At 38.5% G+C, this 21052-nt stretch overlaps 1 protein-coding gene across 2 annotated transcripts; it reads right to left on the minus strand.

The window, feature by feature from the left end:
- Positions 1 to 5540: 5540 nt before the first annotated feature.
- On the minus strand, positions 5541 to 20774 carry C4H5orf47 (chromosome 4 C5orf47 homolog). Of its 2 annotated transcripts, XM_077895502.1 has the most exons (5): positions 20462 to 20774; positions 11702 to 11787; positions 10276 to 10375; positions 8765 to 8803; positions 5541 to 5961 (listed from the first exon to the last, which is right to left on the minus strand). In XM_077895502.1, exons 1-4 carry the CDS (start codon positions 20742 to 20744, stop codon positions 8784 to 8786), a joined length of 489 nt encoding a protein of 162 aa, XP_077751628.1. In that variant the 5' UTR covers positions 20745 to 20774; the 3' UTR covers positions 5541 to 5961; positions 8765 to 8783. The 2 variants fall into 2 exon arrangements, with proteins under 2 accessions (XP_077751628.1, XP_077751627.1); XM_077895501.1 differs by lacking the exon at positions 8765 to 8803.
- Positions 20775 to 21052: the final 278 nt, after the last annotated feature.

Consider the following 21052-nt stretch of genomic DNA (forward strand, 5'->3'; position numbering starts at 1 on the left):
TGCAAGTACTATACTGTCTTGATGACTATAGCTTTGCAATATAGCTTGAAGTCCAGAATTGTCATGCCTCCAGCTTTGCTTTTCTTTTTCAGAATTGCTTTGACTATTTGGGGTCTTTTGTGGTTCCATGTAGGATTGTTTGCTCTAGCTCTGTGAAAAAAATCTGGCAGTATTTTGATAGGGATTGGATTCAATGTGTAGATTGCTTTGGGTAGTATAGACATTTTAAACACTATTTTTAAAATTTTATTTTATTTAAAGATTTTTCTTTTATTCATGAAAGACACAAGGGAGAGGCAGAGACACAGGCAGAGGGAGAAGCAGGCTCCCCATGGGTAGCCTGATGTGGGACTTGATCCCAGGACCCCAGGATCACAACCTAAACTGAAGGCAGACACTCAACCACTGAGCCACCCAGGTGCCCTATTTTATATGTTTTTTAAGATTTTATTTATTCATGAGAGACACAGGGAGAGAGGCAGAGACATAAGCAGAGGGAGAAGCAGGCTCCCTGCAAGGAGTCCGATGTGGGACTTGATCCCAGGACTCCAGGATCACATCCCAAGCTGAAGGCAGCTGGCTCAACCACTGAGCCACCCAGGCGTCCCAAAACACTAATTTTTTTTTAAGAGGTAATATAGAATAAGCTGTGGTAGACAGACTTCTAAGATGGCCCCTAATGATCTCTTCTATAATCACTTTTTCATGTAATTGCTTCCCCTTGAATACAGGAGGAAACTAGTGACATGCTTCAAACTAATTTGTCAACATATTATTTGACAAAAGTAATGGAATATTACTTTCTTGATTTGTCTATAAAAGACTATGATTTCCACATTGCTACAGACTCCCATTATTTTAGAGAGGCCCAAATGGCAAGAAACTGAGGGTTGCCGTGAGCCAATAGCTAGCAAGATACTAAATGTTGCCAATAGCCACTGAGTAAAATTGAAAGTAGATCTTTCTCCAGTTACAATTTCATATAAGACTTAGAGATACGAAGCTGATACTTTGAAGCCTTGGCAGAGACCATGAAGGAGAGGATTCAGTTTAGCTGGGTCTATATTCTTGACTCATAGAAACTATGAGACAATAAAGGTGTGTGGTTTTAAATAACTAAGTTTTGGTTGTGTAGCAATAGATAAATAATACCTAAGCTAATAGTTTAGATAAAATGGAGTAATAAAAAATACCCTATCCAAAAGAAAAATCAAACAAAAAGAACCAAAAGAGATAGAATCAACAGAAAATAGCAATCTAAGTGACAGACTTTAATCAACCATATCAATAATTGCATTTACTGTAAATAATCTAAACATAACAATTAAAAGGCAAAATTTGTCAAATAGGATTTTAAAAACAATATAGGCTTCTATAAGAAATAAACCGCGAATACAAACACAGACATGTTAAAATAGAATGGAAAAGGATATACCATGCAAGTGCTAATCAAAAAAGGCTGACATACTTATGTTAATACCAAAGTAGACCTCAGAACAAGGAATATTACCAAGAATACAGAAAGACATTACCTAATTATAAAGTTTTCAATTTGACCTTTATCATAGGTCACAACAATGACCTATATCTAACTGTGTATGCACCTAATAACATTGCATGAGAACAGCATTACCTTGATACTAAAACCAGGCAAAAATTACAATTAAAAACACTATAAATCAATATCCTTCACAAATATAAGGGTAAAAATCTTCTACAGAATACAGCAAATCAATCCCAATAATACATAAAAAATATATTACATCACAGACAAGCAGGGTTTATTTCAGGAAAGCAAGGCTTGCTTAAAGTTTTATAATCAATCAATATAATTCACCTTATTATAGCTTCATGCACTTTTTTCAAGCCCCACCCCCTCCTAAAACCCTGGAAACCACTAACCTGTTCTTTATTTCTAAAATTTTCCCATTTCAAGAATGCTACATAAATGGAACAATACAGTATTTTGTGATTGGCTTTTTTCACTCAACAATCTTCTGGGGATCTGTTCGGGTTTTTGTGTGTATCCATAGGGTGCTTCTTTTTATTGCTGAGTAGTATTCCATGATACGGAGAACACTTTAATTATTCATCCACTGAAGGATATCTGAGTTGTTTTCAACTTTTGGCTCTTAGAAATAAAGATGTTATAAATATTTCTGTATTTTTTTATTTGATGAAACCAAACTTACCCACTTTGAACTCTTTGCTTAATCCTATATCATCAAGACTTTCTCCTACATTTTCTTCTAAACATTTCATGATTTCACACTTTACATTTATATGTATGATCCATTCTGAGTTATTCTTTTATATGAGATTTATGTAGAGGTTCATAATTTTGCACATGGATATCCAGTTATTTCAGCACTTTATTGAAAAGACTACTTTTCTTCACTGAATTGCCTTTGTACATTTCCTTTTAAAATATTAACTGAAACTTGTGCTTCTAGGAAAATAAAATAGATATATGTTTCCCTAAGTATTAAAAACTAAAATCCTTGGATATTATATAAAACAAACATAAAAAGACCCTGAAATGTGTAAAGAAGAAGACAAATCAGCTAAGGACCTCAGAACCCAAGGAACAACACAGTGGTAAATTCCTGTGGTTTTGTTTTGGTTTTTAGTCTCAAATATGTACCCCAGACTTGCAGGTAGGAAAGCCAGTAGCCTGGAAATGCCAATGGGCACAAATAAAAAAGTCTCAATAAAAGCCTGCTTCATCTGAAAAAGGATAGCCTAGAAAGACAGAAAATTGTAATAACTTCTCTTCTCCAGGCAAACACCACAGAAAAAAATGGATCCCAAACAACACTTATGGCAGCAAAGCCTGAGTGGGGACCCCAGACTTCCACTTCTCCCCTGAATTGAAGTGCACCCTCATACCCTCAACCCAATCCCCAATGGGATTATGTCAGAAAAAGGTCAGGTAGAATTTTTATTTTTTTTAAAGATTTTATTTATTTATTCATAAGAAACAGAGAGACAGAGAGGTAGAGACACAGGCAGAGGGAAAAGCAGACTCCATGCAGGGAGCCTGACGTGGGACTCGATCCCAGGACTCCAGTATCACACCCTGGGCTGAAGGCAGAGCTAAACCGCTGAGCCACCCGGGCTGCCCTTAAGTAGAATCTTTAACCCCACTAGCAAGTAATGAGCCTTCTATTCTTCCTACCCTCCTCTGACCACCCCTCTCTTTACTGATTCAAGTGTCAATGGAGATCACATGAGGAGCAGGAAGGTAGGAAAAAGAAAACAGAAATGAGAAAGGAACAGAAAACATAAAATAAAATAGAAAAGTCAAACCTTCATACATCAAGAACTACATTAAATGTAAATAGTACAAATATATCAATTGAAAGATTGATCAAGTGGATTAAAAAATACGACCAAATTATATGCTGCATACAAGCAACATTTCAAATGTAATGAATGATGCAGGCAAATTGAAAGTCAAAGGGTTAAAAAAAAAAGTCAAAGGGTAGAAAAGATGTATTAATTAAAATAAAGTAGAAATAATTATATTATGACCCTATCAAGTAGACTAAAGAGCAAAGAAAATAACCAGAAACAGAGAGGAACATTATAATGATAAAAGGTCAATCTACCAGAAATACACAGCAATACTAAACATGAGTGCACCAAATAATATACAAAATACGTAAAGAAAAGACTGATAGAACCTAAAGAATAGAAAATTTTATAATTAAATTAAAAAATGAAAATGCAACATATTAAAGCAGTGCTGAGAAGATTATGGCACTAAATGCATACATTAGGAGAAGAAAAGTCTCAAATCAGTAATCTAAGCTTCCAGTTTAAGAATCTATAAATCTATAAATAAATAATCTACAAAAAAAAGCAAGCATAAGGAAAAAAATAATAACTGAAATTAAAGAAATTGAAAACAGAAAGACACTCAAGTTCTTTGGTAGCTGGAGGATGACAGGTAGCTAACATCAACTAACTGCTCATCATTCTGTCTACTCAGTTGTTTAGTGTCTCTTCTTACGAATGTTAGCATGTAATACAAAAATCTTCACACTTTGTGTCCTTTCCCATACGCTCATACATATGGGAAAGGACATATGGGAAAATCTGTGCCTCTACTCTATATCTTACTTTTTGTCTCCATTATACCAGTTTTTCCTAACAGGCCCCAGATAAAATGACCAAGCCATTGGCCCAGGAATCCACATAGATTCTCACTGAGCCATTCCTCCTATCACACAAAGTGGATGACTAGGTATGGGGCTTGCAATTCCATCCTTTTCCCTTTCCAGTGCTTTCTGGGCCAATCTGGAACATGGTCATAGTACTGCCACCCTTGCGGCACCTACAATTGAACCAATTGAACCCACAATTGAACCAATCCATTCATAAACCAAAGCTCAGACTTTTCCTCCTTTTTCTTCTTATTGTAGGAGACTGCTCATATGGCCATAGGTGCAAGCAGGAGGAAGGGAGCTAGTATAACTGATGTGAGTGACCTGAGGATTGGACAACCTGTTCACATAGTCTGCTTGTGCTGTTTGGTTCCCACTTAGGAACTTTCTACTGGGAAGTCTTCCTTCCTAGATGTACTATTTCCATTTTAGACAGTCTGCTGCAGGAAGTTTGTTTATTTGCCTCAGGGCGAAGCAATTTGTCTCTACCAGAGCCCCCAAACATGTCAAAACTATCTCTCACATGGCATTTAATTTTATGCTGTGGACAGCATGGCCTTGATTTATAATTCCATCATGAAGTCTGTGTTTGGCTTTCCATAAGCTTTATACTACATCTTTTCCCACTAATGGTATCTCCAACACCACTGGGTCTTCCAAGTCAGAAGACACAAGCAGCAGGCCTGCTTACATGTTGGGCTGGACCTACTGCAGAGCCCTTTCCTGCACTGGTTCCCACTCAAAGTTGGCAACTTTCTGTGTCACCTAATACATGGGTTTGGCCAATATTTCTAGGTGAGGAATGTACTGCCTCTAGAACCAAAGAGGTTTACCAGACATGTGCTTTGATTTTTATGGTAAAGAATTCAGGATGCATGTGGAGTTTTTCTGTTTGATTTTGTTTTACTTGCCTTTATCATGGGCAAACTTCTTTTTGTCTTTTTCTCCTAAGTTTTCAGTTCTACCTAGGCTTATGATACAATTTAGGGAGAGAGACTGCATCAACAAAAAGCAGAAAAAAATGGTCTTGGCAATAGTTGAGTAGAAAACAATGAGACTTCACTGAGAAATATTTATAAATTCTTTTCAGAGTTTTAAGTTTCTCATTCACTGATGAAAACATAATATAATATTATTGAGGGGTCTGGAAAGGAGAAGAATGTTTCCTCTGATCTTTGCCCCTAAATTTTCCTAAAATATTCCATGTTACAATTTAGAATTTGCACAAATTTTCTAATTTTCCTTAGGACGAAAAGATGGCTTAACTAACCATTAGTTTTAACACTCAAAATAGCTATCACTATGTAAATTGTAGACTTTTGTCATAAAGCAATTGAGAAATTTAGAAAAAAAGAAGGAAGCCAAAAACAATTTAAATGGAATCCAAGTTTAATTTAAAGCATTTACATCTAAAAGAAGGATAAAGTGATGGTTGCAGATGCATTAATAAAAGGGAAAAATGGCAATTGTACATGCCTACAATTATATTACTATTTCAATTTAAATTTTATGAATAAGAGGAACTTAAAAGAATATGGGATATTAATTCACACTTGAAGAACACTTGCATAACACTCATGTGCACATGATAACAATATTTAACAAAAATCTGTATTAACTTGCAAAGAAATACTATTAATTTATAATAAAGGTAGTTTTTCTATTCAACTATGAAAGTCCCAATTCCAACAAAACACACCAAAATTAACATATAATTATAATTCAATTTAAAGTTCCACCTTTAAACTCTTCACAATCTTCTTTGGTAAACAGATCCAAAGAGAGGTTAATCCTAAATAAAAGATGACAAAATTGAATCTTGTTAAGATAAAATGTCATGGTCAATAGTCATCGAAATAACTTAACATTTCTAGGATTGCAAAGCAACAGTTAGCCATTCCCTGTATTTACTTTTTGGTAACTTTTACTCTCTCTAGTCACCATAAAAAGCTTCTAACAGATTCAATGTGTAAGTCATATTTTTCTTCTCCATTCTAGCTCCCGCAAATAATCTTGATGACTTCAACAGCTCCATCTATAGAAACTGGTCGTAAAAACACTCTATCATAGGCCTTTATCTCCAGGCCACTTCATGCCACTCATAAGCAGGGTTATTGCTTTGGATAATGTCATCACTTGGCATTTCTGCTTTAGTTCTAGGTGTTGAAACTTTTGAATTGTTCCTAGCTAACATATTTCTATACTCCTATTTTTTGTACCCCTATATTCTCACTGAACAAGGCCACTGCAACCCTTTGAACTGCCAAGCTTCTAATCTCCTGCTTCACTTGTACCCCTCTTTGCCCCCTCATTACTTCTGATTAAGCTCCTAGAATCCCTCTTTGAACTGAGAATTCCTCTTCATCCTAGACATCATCAACACTGCGTTCTCAGTCCTGTCCTCCCACTCCATCCTCATATGGAGGTTTTCATGCGCACCTACTATCACAACTACTTATGACTTCCACGTAGCATAGACTGCACACTAGCTCAAATAAGATACTTCCAAATACCCTGAATACCTCACTACAGCTAAAATTCAACATGACAAAATAAAACTCAGTAGCTTCATAAAACCAGTTCTTCTCTTGACTTCCTTCTTTCTTATCTACTCATTCTCAGAACTTGGGATCATCTTTCTTATCCCCTAGCAAATCTTTTGTCTCCGCTCCACCCACTCTGCTACTCCCATTTACTCCCATTTCACTTGGATCCTTTTAGAATCTCTAGATTTTACTTCCTGTCTTGCCCTCCATTCCAAATATTTGCACAAAATAACATCAGATTCTTTCCAAAATGCAAATCTGATCAATCCACTGCTTTAAAATATTCTATACTGATGATGTACAAGGTATTTGCATATTCTTTTATTATGTTTCCATAAAATACTTAGTAATTACAAAAGGAAAAATAAGCTTCCTGAATTTGATCATTGTTGTATGGTTATATAGAGATATCTTTGTTCTTAGGACATACACAGTAAAGTATTAAGGGGTAATGTTTATATGCTATATACAATTATATCCTACATATATATATATATGTATGTATGTATATATTTAGAGAGAGAGTGCTTGAGGGGAGGAGCAGAGGGAGAGGGAGAGAGAGAATCTCAAACAGACTCCACATTGAGCATGCAGCCAGACATGGGGCTTGATCTCATGACCCTGAGACCATGACCAGAGCCAAAATTAAAAGTCAGATGCTTAACTAACTGAGCTACCCAGGCACCCCTTAAAGGGTAACACTTTATATACATGCACATATACACATAGAGAAAAAGAGAAGGCATCTAAGAATGAAAAAGTAAATGTAGGGATCCCTGGGTGGCGCAGTGGTTTAGCGCCTGCTTTTGGCCCAGGGCGCGATCCTGGAGACCCGGGATCGAATCCCACATCGGGCTCCCGGTGCATGGAGCCTGCTTCTCTCTCTGCCTGTGTCTCTGCCTCTCTCTCTCTCTGTGTGACTATCATAAATAAATTAAAAAAAAAAAAAAGAAAAAGTAAATGTAACAAGATGTTAAAAATCAGTGAAACTAGGTAAAGGTTATACTGGAGTTCTTTGTATTACCCTTGTAACTTTTCTGTACATTTGGATAATTTAGAATAAAGGGTTAATAAGATGTTTCATGTTTCTTTATTGCCTACTTAATGGAGTACAAATATTACTCACGTGAGACCCTTTGAAAAAGAGTCTCAGTATTTTAGACTTTTCTTTACAATGACTATCGTAAACAAGGTTTGATCAAACTACACATTCCTGAACATCTTCTTGGACTCCATGAACTTGCTCATGTCCATGTCTAAAGTATACTCCCCTCCCCCACATTCCCATGTACAAAAGTCTGATTTCTCTTTCCTAACACCCATCTTACTTTTCTAGTACTTTTCAAACACCACCAAACTGGATATAATCTCTCCCTAGAAATTTAATGAACTCACATGATTAGCAAACCAAGGCACAACTGAAATGAAAGGAGGAAAGATGATACACTCGATTTAAAACATGTAATATTATCAAGTAACTACAGAATTGCCTAAAGGAATTCAGAGGTCAAAGGTAGAAGAGAGATTTAATGGTCCTACACAAAGAAAGAGTAATTGAAGCTATAAAAGTGGGTTGGTATACCTCAGAATAAATATGTAAAGAGAGAACAGAACCAATAACACTTGTTATTAAGTGGTAACAAAAGGAACAAATAAAAAATACACAGAAAATGCTGTCAGAAAGGCAGAAAGAGAACCGTGTCATAACCTCCAGGACACTAAGAAAGAAGAAAAATTGAAAGCAGTAGTAAGATAATATTAAATGTGACAAGTTCAAAGAGAAAAGGGAAGTAAGAGACATTATTAACAAACAAACAAAAATTCCCACAAAAACAAAAACCATGGACCATGGAAAGAGTAGTTTCAATAGCATTGTGAATATGGGGCCCAAATGAAGTTTATTAAATTTCAACAAATATTTATTCAGTGCTTACTATTTGCCAAACACTGGGTTTAAGGAAGGAAACAGGCTGGAATTAGCAATGGGTATTCTAAAGGTTGGAGACAGTAAGATGTAAAAGGGATGGAAATAAAGCCTATGATTCTTACCAGCAGATGATAAGAAGATTCATCTTTTGTAATTTGAGTCTAGGAACAACATAAAATATATGGGAAATTCAAGTTGGCCTCTAGCACTGGTTTTCCCATTAATAAATACATATTACAAAATAAGAGTTATAATACATTTCTAAAACATTATTAGTTTTTGTAATCTGGTTTAAAACTATCTATAATATAAAATAATGAATTACCTGGATATTTGTTTGTAACAGGCTGTTTCTGGAAAACACAGATTATTATTTTAAATTGCCAAACAAACCTTATAAGTTTACTTGGCATTTAATCGAAGGCCTCTTGCTGGGGCACAAGAGAACTGACAAGTTCAAGGTTGTGGCCAGAGCAAAATTAGATGTAATCTGTTCATTAAAGTAACTGGATCTGGATTAACTCAGAACAATGCCCAGGGTCTTTGCACATTGCTCTGCCTCAAACAATCCCTTTCACCTAAAAAAACCACGAACCACTTTCTTTCTCCTAATCCCTTCTGCCTCATTCTCCTTAACTGAATAAATAAAATAGAGTATCACTAATCTGAACATTGGTTTATACGTCATTATTGCAAACAATTTATGCTATTATTAATGCAATATTACATGAACAGTGATGAGTTTCCAGAGTAACAATGCTTACAAAATGGCATTCTGTTCCAATTAATTATCTTATGAAAATAGTCTTCACAAAATTAAATTCTGTAGATTTACTGTCAAAATAGAAGTTGTCATCGAGTGACTATACTATACTACTATACTATACTATACTTTACTATACTACTAAGAACCTATCGAAGTGTTTAGCATAGTAACATGTGAAGGAAAGGAAATAACTGTTATGATTTATCAATTCGTGTGGCATTATTAGTTATATAAATTTTATCCAACTTCATTGTTTGAGAATCCAAAAGTTCCAATTACTTTAATAAGTATACTAGATTACATCTAATTTTGCTCTGCCCAAAATATCAATTCAATACTGTTGCAGCTTTAGAACATAGTTTAATTTATGAGTTGTTTTCTAGGAATGAATTCATGACTTCAAGGCCATAATTCAAGGGCAGTTTTGTTAAATGTATTAAATTAGACTGCAGCATCCATGGAAGGAAGTAACTGTATGAAATGACACAGAATGTATAAATTTTATTGCAGTCAAAATGTTTTTCTTTGTCAATATGTATGAGTTTTGTAATTTGTATTAAAAGCTGGCATTAAAATTCAAGCTTAACAGACAAGTGTGTTCCTTTTGCTCAGTAAATGCTAGTCAACATTTACCTTCTGTGCTCCTCCACTCACACTTAGGCCTGTGGTCTAGTCTATAACTCAATGGTTTAAGATGTTTTGTATGTTTAATTATGATGAACAGTGATAATATGGTAGCCGCATTTCTATAGCTCTGTACACTGAATGTGACAATTAGGAAAACTACTAGACTAATATGACCCTAGGGTGACTAAATTGTCGGGGAAGACAGGCTTCTTTAATACAATCAAAATAGTGTCAACTTACTTTCACAAGATAATTGTTGGTATTTCAGTCTGAGTCTATATTTTTCATTTTCTTCAAGCATTCTAGAAATGACTTTGTACACTTTATTCCATACTGAAACCTTAAAAATATAAGCACAGTGTATATTTGACCGAGGCAACTGGCAGTGACTCAACCACGTTGCATGTCAATTGATATCACTATAAAGCAATATTAGCACTTAGAGACCAAAAAATTAAATGTAACTGTTTTCCCATGGTCAGTGATCTCTTCTGCAAACTTCCTAGCATTTCCTCTTTGTAGTTTAGATTACTGTCCTGGATGAAAACAAGGTCTATAAAGTCTTACCTAAATTGTTCTAATACATTCAATTTTGTTTTCAACAGTTGTAAAAATAGTGAATTTCTATTCCACTGGGAAATTATGAGATTTTTAAATGTATTTTATTCTAGTTAAGAATTAAACATTTCTCCTAGGACATACCAAAGCAAAATTACCAGATAGCATGAATACACTAGAACAGAAAGAATGAGAACTATGGAAACAAACAGATGTAGGCTCAGATCCTGGCTTTGCCACTTAACAGTTGCTTGACATTGGGCAAATGTTTTATATCTCATCTAGTAATAATTTCATACATTGGATTATTAGAATTAAGGAAAAATATATGCAAAGCACATACCCCAGTAACTACAAGTAAACATTGGCTATTACTCTGTTCTCCTCACAAAAAAGGAATTCATTCTCGGGAGAAATAATTCTTAGTATAGTGGGAAGATCAGATGCATATTCAAAATACATTTAGAGTTACTTTGAATGCTATTTTGTACTATACAGGGGTTACACCTCATAAATACTCAAAGCTCAGAAATAATACCATTTTATGTGTCATTATCAACTAACAATTTCTTTAAACCAAAGTGTAAGATATATGGTGGAAAACAAAGATGCGTAGAGCTAGTGATCTTGTGTATTTAAAACACTCAAGTTACCATGACACTTGGATAACCAGTCCAGCAGTAAAGATTCATCCTTGTTAGCTTTCCTTCTACAAACTAAATGTTCATCCCTTGTCTTTAAAAGAGCAATATGGCACCAATATAGATACATTATTCTTTTCTGTGAAATCCATGATTTTCTCTTTATATTATACTATCAAAGTTATATATTCTATGAAACATATATTTTCATGCTTTGAAAAATCTCCCATTACATTTTGATTGAAATGTGTTTATATCTTCAAACACTGGAAGGGCTGTTCTCTACAGTTAATAAATATTTCCAAACCCAGTTCCATTTCTGCTAAATTAATTCTATTTTCTCATTTCAGTAAATTAAATTTTCAAAAGATGGAACTATTTTTACTGTTGAGTATCTTTACACATTTTTATTTAGAGAGGTTAATCTAAAATTCAAATATTGTTCATTCTCCTTTATAATAATATACCTTTTTCTTCTTCTTCATTATTTTGGAAGCTTCATTCAATGGGATGGGGAAATCAAACTTTTTAGCTAAATTCTTCTGGGTTAAACCTAATTTTAAAAAGAGAGAGAGAGTGAAAAGGTAAAAAGTTTAGCACATATTTTAAAGGATGCACCATCCTGAGAATAGAGAGAATTATAAATGTCTCTTGAGTCGTCTGGGGATTTTTACACTTGTTGGTATATTTCTGAACACTATATATTATCAGTTTACCAATTAGCTAAGACTATGCTGGGGAAAAAAAAAAAACAAAACAAGAAAACTAGAGACAAACTACCTTGGAAATGCCTAGGAAGTCTCTTTTCTTTATTGATTTGAAAGATGAGTCCCCAAAAAGTCAGTAACATCTAACAAATACAGAAGCCACATCTTTCTTCTCTGTTCAACTCCAGACACACATTATGCTTTCAACTCTCCCAAATACCTATGGTTTCTCAAATGCCTTGCTCCTATCCTTCCCAGCCTTTGCACATGCTGTTCTATATGGCTAAAACATCTCCCAGCCTTTGCACATGCTGTTCCATATGGATAAAACACTCTTCCCAGCCTTTGCACATGCTGTTCCATATGGATAACACACACACACACATACACACACACACACACACACACACACACACACACACACATATCCTTGGCAGGCAAATTTCTACCTGCTCTTCAAGACTCAACTTACACCTTCACCTCCTCTCTATAGTCTCCCACACAGCACTAGCTCCAGAAACACTTGGGTAATGGTACTTAGCACACTTTTATATCACGTTTATAATGTGTTTCCTTCACTAGGCTGTGACTTCCCCAAGGGCCACAGCTATGTGTGCCTTAGTCATCTTTCCACCCACACTACCAGAGACACAGTAGGAACTAACAAGGGTTTGTTAAAGAGTGAATAAGTTTCCTCCCTCTACTCACCAAACCATGCTGCCTTCCCAAATATTAACTGTTAGAAGAAAACCCAAGGGCTTGTTCTGTCCAAGGACAAAATCATAAAACACTGAGCATGTGCCCCTCGAAAGCTTTTATATTTGCCTGTAATCTGCCCATCTGAACACTTACCCACCTAATTCCTGCCCTATCACCACCACTCTATGCCTGGCTTTCTTCCACTTATTCAATATTTAGCTTTCCAGGAACCTTCTCTGATTTCTCAAAGCATCCTATGCTCAGTTATCATGAGATTTATCATGTTGTTTACTTGAGGAGTGTGTTTTATTTGAGATCCAGTATCTAATACCATACACATTAAGTATGCAATAAGCATTCTATTTGTTAGTGAATTACAGTATGTTCTAAAACGGCATTTCCCTATTTGTGAAAAGCATATCACCAATTCTAGGAGGGATAGAGACCTAGCACTAAAGAACCTTAACACACAGTGAGAAACTCATTTTCTTTCCCATTATTTTTCAATCTGATTACATCACAGAGAAAGTCTGAGTTTGGAACTAGTATGTCACTAAGATTTCTCTGACATTTGCTTCTCTCTATTTATGACTACAGAAAACCTTTATTAGACAAACGATTTGGCTAGAATTTAATAATATTGTTTAGCCTTTATTTGATTATTTTTAATTAATTTCTATTTGTGGCAAATGGTACAAGTTTGCCACTGAGATAATGATGTAAAGTGTTCTAAAAAGAAATTTAGTTGAGAAATTTAGTTGAGAGGAGAAAAAAGTTCATATTTAAATAAATATATTAAGTAAGTGATCGTACAGATGATATGCAGATATGATGTAGGAAAATAAGTCTGGGAATCTCTGTTCTTCATATACCCATATGTACCCTTCCCTCTAAATGCCTATGCCTTTGGAATACTATACTTGCATCATTTGCAAATGTTTTCCATTTCCAAGTCTTAGCTATTCTAAACATTATTCCTGGAGGTCAGGGTAGGAGCCATCAAGTCTACCTGTATTTACTGGGGATCTACAATATGTCAAGGAGTATAGAAGATGTGATAAAGAAAAAAGACAAAATCATTTCTTCTACTTGTTTTGCATACATCACTAAGGGAAGCTCCAGTGTGTACCAAAGACTTTGTCCCAACTTATGTTTTCAATCTTTCTCTAGCCTTTTTTCTACACACTGTTTCTACACACTCAAAATATACTTCTAGTTCTTCCCTAATCACTCTCCATCATGGATCCATACCCAGGGCAATGTTTACACATTTTTCCCACCTGTAATTCCCTAGCTCAGCAACATGTGTGACTCTCATGGAGCTTCCACCACTGTGAAGCCTTTCCTAATCCTCTCATTCTCAAATTATTACCACTTCCAAAGCATTTATTTGTACTTCCACAATAGCACTCATCACCCTCCATTATATATCAATTATGAATATACCTCCTAAGTTCTGTGAGAACTGATTTATTAGTCTTGCTTTAAATGTTTGAAGAGCTTCCTAATTTGCTTGCCCCAGGATTTCTAAGTTCTACTACATCTTATAAAGAACTTACAATTTTATCTTCTAGAGTTTCTGATCCCTTCATCCCACCATTCAAAAATCTTCAGTGACTATAAACCGACTGCCTCCAAGGTATTCCACAACCTGGTCCAAAACTTACTTTTCATTCTTTCAATAAATATTTAGCCATGCCCACTATATACTACTCATTGGGATAATACCTCCCTTCCCTCCAAGCCATCTCTATTCATTGTGCCAGGATTTACTGGTCATTTATTCTGTATCAAACACCGTGCCGGGCACTGCACACATTCTGTACTTCACTTAGTCTTTTTTGTTTTTTAAGATTTTATTTATTTATGAGAGACACACACAGAGAGGCAGAGATATAGGCAGAGGAAGAAGCAGGCTCCCTGTGGGGAGCCTGATATGGGACTCAATCCCAGGACTCTGGGATCACGCCCTGAGCCAAAGGCAGATGCTCAACCACTGAGCCACCCAGGCATCCCTGTCACTTAGTCTTCACAGTAACTTGTTCTGTTAGAAAATATCATCCCCATTTTACATATAAGAAAACTGAGAATCAAGTAGTTAACTAGCTTGGCCAATATTACACTACTAATAAATGACAGAGCCAAGATTATGTCTTTCTGATTTCAAAGCCAATGCTCTCAATAATCTCTACCTTCCCACTAGCACTTTCTCCATGCATATCCCTTGATTTCCTGCCTTTATGCCTCTCCTTTCCCTTAACTATCAAAGTCTTTCTAAGGTGTCTCTCTTACAGCATTTGTGTCTACTAACTTGCATTCATATTATTATTCATTTAGAAGTTCCTGGAGAGCAGAATATTTGTCTGATTCATCTGTCACTAGCACACAATCTAGTGCCCAAAGTGTGGGAGATGTTCAATGATAAATAATTCACTTAGTTCCCCATAGAGAGCCAGACATAAACATCCTTTTAATATTAATATTAAATATATATCCCAAACTGAGTAAAATTTAAGCACTTCCTGCCTTGGTTTAAATATAAATCTGACTATTCCTGGCCTCACAAGCACAGCAGAGGGGCTCTGAAGCTCTTGGCTCCATCATCTGCCCATCCACCTACCATAGAAACTTCAGAGTTGGGATGCCTGGGTGGCTCAGTGGTTGACCATCTGCCTTTGGCTCAGATTGTGAACCCAGGGTCCTGGGATCCAGTCCTGAATTGGGCTCCCCATGGGAAGCCAGCTCCTCCCTCTGCCTATGTGTCTGCCTCTGTGTGTCTCTCATGAATGAATCGATGAAATCTTGAAAGAAGAAAAGAAAAGAAAAGAAAAGAAAAGAAAAGAAAAGAAAAGAAAAGAAAAGAAAAGAAAAGAAAAGGAAAGAAAAGAAAAGAAAAAACAAACGAACTTCAGGGTTGGCATCAACCCCTTCCTTCTCTGTCTTTCAGTCAGTCATTGATCCTGTGCATTGTCTCCATTGCTGCTGCCTTCGTTCACACCTTTCATCTCTGCGCTGGACTTCTGTGACTGCCCTCTAACAGGCTCTGGCCTCCAGTCTCTTCTAGCCCAACTCTGTCCTAGTTCTCCTTCCTCCAGATCTGATCATGTCACCCCTGCCACAAGGGAGCAGCAAAAATCCCCAAATTTCAAAATCAAACTTCAAGACAAACTATATTATTGTCTTTTCCTACCCCAGCAGAGAAGTCAACTAGAGGAAAGCCACCCTAGGTCTGTACGGCATAAAGTTACAAAAGCACAACACCGGTTTTATATTGGCTACCCAGTTACTTCTAACTGGCATAGGTAGGGATCTCCAGCACAAATTCATGCATCCCTTCCCTCACGCCTGGAAGCTTCTTCATCTGCTTTCAGTGTTCCTCACTTCTAATGCACTATCTTGATGATGGACTATTATTTGTCCTTTGATTCACGGCACTAAAACAATATAGGCTCCCAATTGAATCGATTGTATTTTTTCTTGGCTTCTTACCAAAGCTATAGAGCTCCTCATTACCACTACTACCACCACCATCACCATACTCTCTCCTCTTCCTAGAATAAACCTTGTATCCTATTTCTATTATTCAAAGAAGCTGGAAACTGAGGGCTAAAGTATCTTATACTACCCCTGGATTTTTTAGATCCCTGGGAGAGGAGCCAGAAAAAAAAAACCAAAACCAAAACCAAAACCAAAAAAACCTGAGGCCATTAGAAGAGCTTGTTGTCCAAAGTAATGACCCTGGATAGGTAGCTCTGAAAGCTTCCTGCCACAGCTCATTTTCAGGAGCTTTCAATCAAGTCACACGGAGTACTATCTTATACATCTAAATTATCAAAGCAATCTGGAAGGATAACAAACAAAATGTTTACATATTCCTCAAATTGGGCTTCAGTCTTGCATGCCTCCAATTCTATCTCCTTTATATAGCATAGCCTGAGTAAATCTAACCCTACCACTTCTTTTATTTGAGAGAGAGAGAGGAGGAGGAGGAAGAGGAAGAGGAAGAGGAGGAGAAGCAGAGCAAGAGGGACAAGCAGACTGTGCAGAGCACAGAACCCAATGTGGGGCTCCATCACACAACCCTGAGATCATCACCTGAGTCAAAATAAAGAGTCAGACGATTAACTGACTGAGCCACCCAGGTGCCCCTCTCTTCTCTTTTTCAAAAACCTTCAGTTTTAGACTTTGAGTTACTGAAGACAATGGGAAATGTAGAGCAACTGACCTCCCAAAAGTTCACCCCAAACAATTTCACATTTTGAAAATTCTATACAAAACTGCACCCTCAGCATTGCTTGAAGATAGAAAAATGAGAACTGCAAAGTAACTGTTTAAAGAAAACAAGAAAAATCATTCAATCGCAGAGCTATGGTCCCATAGGCCCCAGCCCCACCCCAAGGAGGGATTTGTGGCCAGCAGGGACGAGAAAGAAAGGGCACTAGAAAAAGTGCCTGCAGGAGAGCTTTCTGGCCAACAGAAAGATTAAATCCACCCTAAATCTGAAAATACTAAAACAAAACCCTACAGGTCAGAGCACAAACTACAGAGAAGGAATATCAATGTGCAATTTAAAGGGCCAGGGCCAGACACCACATAAAGTACTAATCATGCCATTTAATGGGCCTGACTCAGTTTAAAGGGGCAAGCATGATTTAAAGGGACAGTCTTCCAATTGCATGGCTTCCGCAGGAGAAAGAACAAAAAGGAAGAAGCATAAATTAGGTCACGAAAAAAGTATCAGTAGCATCCATAAAAGTGGAGACCTTACAAACAACACTCTGATTATAATGCAATAAAACAAAGTTTACTAACAACAAAACAGAAAAGTCCTGGAAGCTTTTTTTTTTTTTTTTTAATCCTGGAAGCTTCTTAAAAAATCAAATCTATTAAGCAACTCTACAGTGAGAAGAATAACACAAACTGAAATTACAGAATTTTAAAAAAACATAGTGACGATGGAAACACCACATATTAGAATCTATGGGATTTAAAGTAGTGGTTAGAAGAAAATGCATTGCACTAAAGGCTTTAATCAATAAAAAGGAAGAATAAAAATAATTGAATGAAATGTCCTGCTGGAAAAAAGTATAAAAACAACATAGGAAACCAAAAGAAAGCACATGTAAGGAGATAAAGTTTCATCTTTATTATTTATCTTTATTTTTCAATGAGGAAGAAACTAGAAAAACAAGACATCTCATTAATAAATTGAAATCCTGTTTTTTTTTTTAATTGACAAAACACTTGATCAAGAAAAAGGGGGAATAGGGCAGCCCAGGTGGCTCAGCCCAGGTGGCTCAGCAGTTTAGCGCCGCTTTTGGTCCAGGGCATGATCCTGGAGACCCGGGATCAAGTCCCATGTCAGGCTCCCTGCATGGAGCCTCCTTCTCCCTCTGCCTGTGTCTCTGCCTCTCTCTCTCTCTCTCTGTGTCTCTCTCATGAGTATATAAATAAAATCTCAAAAAAAAAAAAAAGAAAGAAAGGGGGAGTACATACACATGCAGAAAAAAATGACATTGAAACACAAGAAATTTCTTAAAATCATGAGACACTACTTTGCAGAACTCTATGCAAATAGATTTAGAAACACAGATGAAATAGAGAATTTCCTAGGAAAATATAACCAAAATTGACCCATTAGGATTAGAAAGCTTAAAAAGAGCAATTTCATATAAGATATAGAAAAAGTTGTAATGGAATTATTCCACAAAGAGCCCTAGACCCAGATGATTTCACAAAAGAAATCTACCAAACCATCAAACACCAGGTAGTCCCACTGTTATATAACTTTTTCCAGAGCATAGAAAAAGGAAAGTTTGTAAATCTTTTATGAAGTACGTACACTCTAATACCTAAACTAGATGAAGAAGTACAAAGAGAGAAAAACTATGGATCATGATTTCTCATGAATATCAATGTAAAATTCTAAACAAATTATTAGTGGAGTCCAAGCTACTTTAAGAAAATAACACATCATAGCCAAGTAGGATTTATTTCAGGAATGCAAAGTTGGTTCAATACTGGAAAATCCATTTACATTATATACCATAATAATAAATCTAACAATGTATCTCCATAGATCTGAGAAAGCCTTTGACAAAATTCAGCACCCACTTATGATAAAAACACTGAAGAAAATAAAAACTGAGGAATACTTTTTAGTATTTTAACATTTTTCTTTTTTTTTTTTAATTTTTATTTATTTGTGATAGTCACAGAGAGAGAGAGAGAATGAGGCAGAGACACAGGCAGAGGGAGAAGCAGGCTCCATGCACCGGGAGCCTGACGTGGGATTCGATCCCGGGTCTCCAGGATCGCGCCCTGGGCCAAAGGCAGGCGCCAAACTGCTGCGCCACCCAGGGATCCCCTTTTTAGCATTTTAAATATATATGCCTTCGTCCTAAAGCCAGTAACTTATTTAATGGGGAACACTAGAGGCATTCCTTCTACTGATCAGGAATAAGGCAAGGTTGCCCAGAATCTTCACTAGTATTCAACATAGTACTCGAGGTATTACTGCATACAGTAAGACAAAACAAATCTACTGCAGGCATAGGAATGGGTAAAAAGAAAAAAGAAAGAAAGATGAAATTATCTCTCTCTCTTTGCATATAATCTTAGAGTATACCTGGACAATCAGCATCAATGATAAAACCTACTCTAAAAATAAAAGAATGCAGCCAGGTGCTAGGATTTAAAGTTCATTCAAAAACCAATAGGCTAAGTGAAAGAAGGCAATCAGGAAAGCTCATACATTGTATGATGCAATGTATATGAGATGTGCAGAATAGGCAAATCGGTGAAGAAAGAAAGTTTAGCCCTTGCTTAGCCCTGGGGTTAGGAGGAGGGGAGGGCAGTAAGAGGCGGTAGTGGGTGCCAACGGATACAGGATACAGTACGAAAAGGTACAGGTTTTCTCTTTGGGGTAAGAGATACGTTCCAAAATTGAGTGTGGTGATGGTTGCCCATCTCTATGAAAAGCACTGAGTTGTACACTTTAAATAGGTAAGCTGGACTGTGAACGTCTCCATGAACTCTTCAAAAAGCACAGGTGGAGGCAGTAAGCCCTCAGAAACGAGGGAGGACTTTTCCAGGAGATGGAAATGCTCTGGATCTTAACTGTGTCACTAAAAATATAACCTTATCACATCTCGGCATGTATATACATGAATCTTAAATCCGGTTTGTTCATTTATTTTTTTAAGATCGAGAAGTGGGGCGCCTGGGTGGCTCATGTGATTTCACCTCAGGTCATGATGTCACGGTCCTGAGGTCAAGTCCCACCCCCAGATCCCCCTCAGCACGGAGTCGGCTTGCGTGGCTCCGTCTGCTTCTCCCCCTGCTAGCTCGCTCGCTCTTTCTGAAAGAAAAGAAGGAGGGAAGGAAGGAAGATCAGGAAGCTTCCTAGACACAAGCAACAAGCACTCGGAGGGGACTGTGGAGGAGGAAACCCCTTTTACAACGGAAGGTCGGACGCCTAGGAAGTAACTCAACAAGACACGGGCAAACCCTATAGGGACGTTTCACACACAGGGCAAGCCCGAAAGCCGCGCGCGCAGACCGAACAGGGCCAGAGAAAGACCCCCGGCGCGCAGCGGGCACGGGCCTCGGCCTCAGCGCGGCGAAGACGAAGCCGCCTCGGCCCCTCGCGGTGGCAGACGCAGGGGCTCCAGCCCGTGACCTTCCGCCCCCCGCGCGCCGCCCGCCGGGCCCCAGCGCCCTCCGCAGCCGGGCGGGAAGGCGACGGGCCGCTGACGGGAGGCCGAGGGCGGAGGCGCCCACCGCCCACACCCAGGCGCCCGCCCGCCCGCCCGGCGCCACCTGCTCGCGCCGCCGACGAGGTACCGCCCTGCGCGCTCGACGCCCGCGCCGGTGAGGAGACGGCGGGCTCCCGGGGCCGGGGGCCGGGGGCGAGCTCCGCGCCGTCCGGGGCCGCCGCCCGCGGCTCCTCGGGGCTGCACGCGGCCCGGCGCCCGGGGTTCCCGCGGCCCTGAGCCCGGCGGCCGCCCAGCCGCACGACGCCGCCGCACCGGTGCGAGCCGAAGCGCGTCACGTAGACGAAGCGCGGCAGGCCCCGCTCCTGCCCCCGGGCGGCCGCCGCCATCGCCGCCGAGTTTCCTCAGAGGCCCCGCGTAGCCCCGGGCGGGACGGCGGGAGGGCGGGGCCACTGCGCGCGCGGCGGGGGCGCGGGGGGGGGCGGGGAGGCGCCTGGGGCACGGCCTCTGGAGAACTGTGCTGAGCCGAGGCGACGGTGCGGGAAGGGGGCAGGCCCCTGGGGCAGCCCCCCGCGGCTGGGTGTGCGGGGGCTCCCGTGAGCCGCGGACCCCGCAGGCTGGGGTGCGGGCCGGTGCGGCTGGGGGCCTGGGGGAGCGGGAGGACACAGCACCCCCTGCTGCCGGAGCGTTCCCGGGG

The sequence above is a fragment of the Canis aureus genome, chromosome 4 (genome assembly GCF_053574225.1).
Source record: "Canis aureus isolate CA01 chromosome 4, VMU_Caureus_v.1.0, whole genome shotgun sequence".
NCBI lineage: Eukaryota > Metazoa > Chordata > Mammalia > Carnivora > Canidae > Canis > Canis aureus.

Coding starts and splice junctions, on each gene's coding strand:
- C4H5orf47 (XM_077895501.1), bottom strand. CDS start 20,744: ATGGCGGCGGCCGCCCGGGGGCAGGAGCGGGGCCTGCCGCGCTTCGTC. Junction 11,788..20,461: donor CTCGTCGGCGGCGCGAGCAG/GTGGCGCCGGGC, acceptor TTTTAAAATTAG/GTTTAACCCAGAAGAATTTA. Junction 10,376..11,701: donor TAATGAAGAAGAAGAAAAAG/GTATATTATTAT, acceptor TATATTTTTAAG/GTTTCAGTATGGAATAAAGT.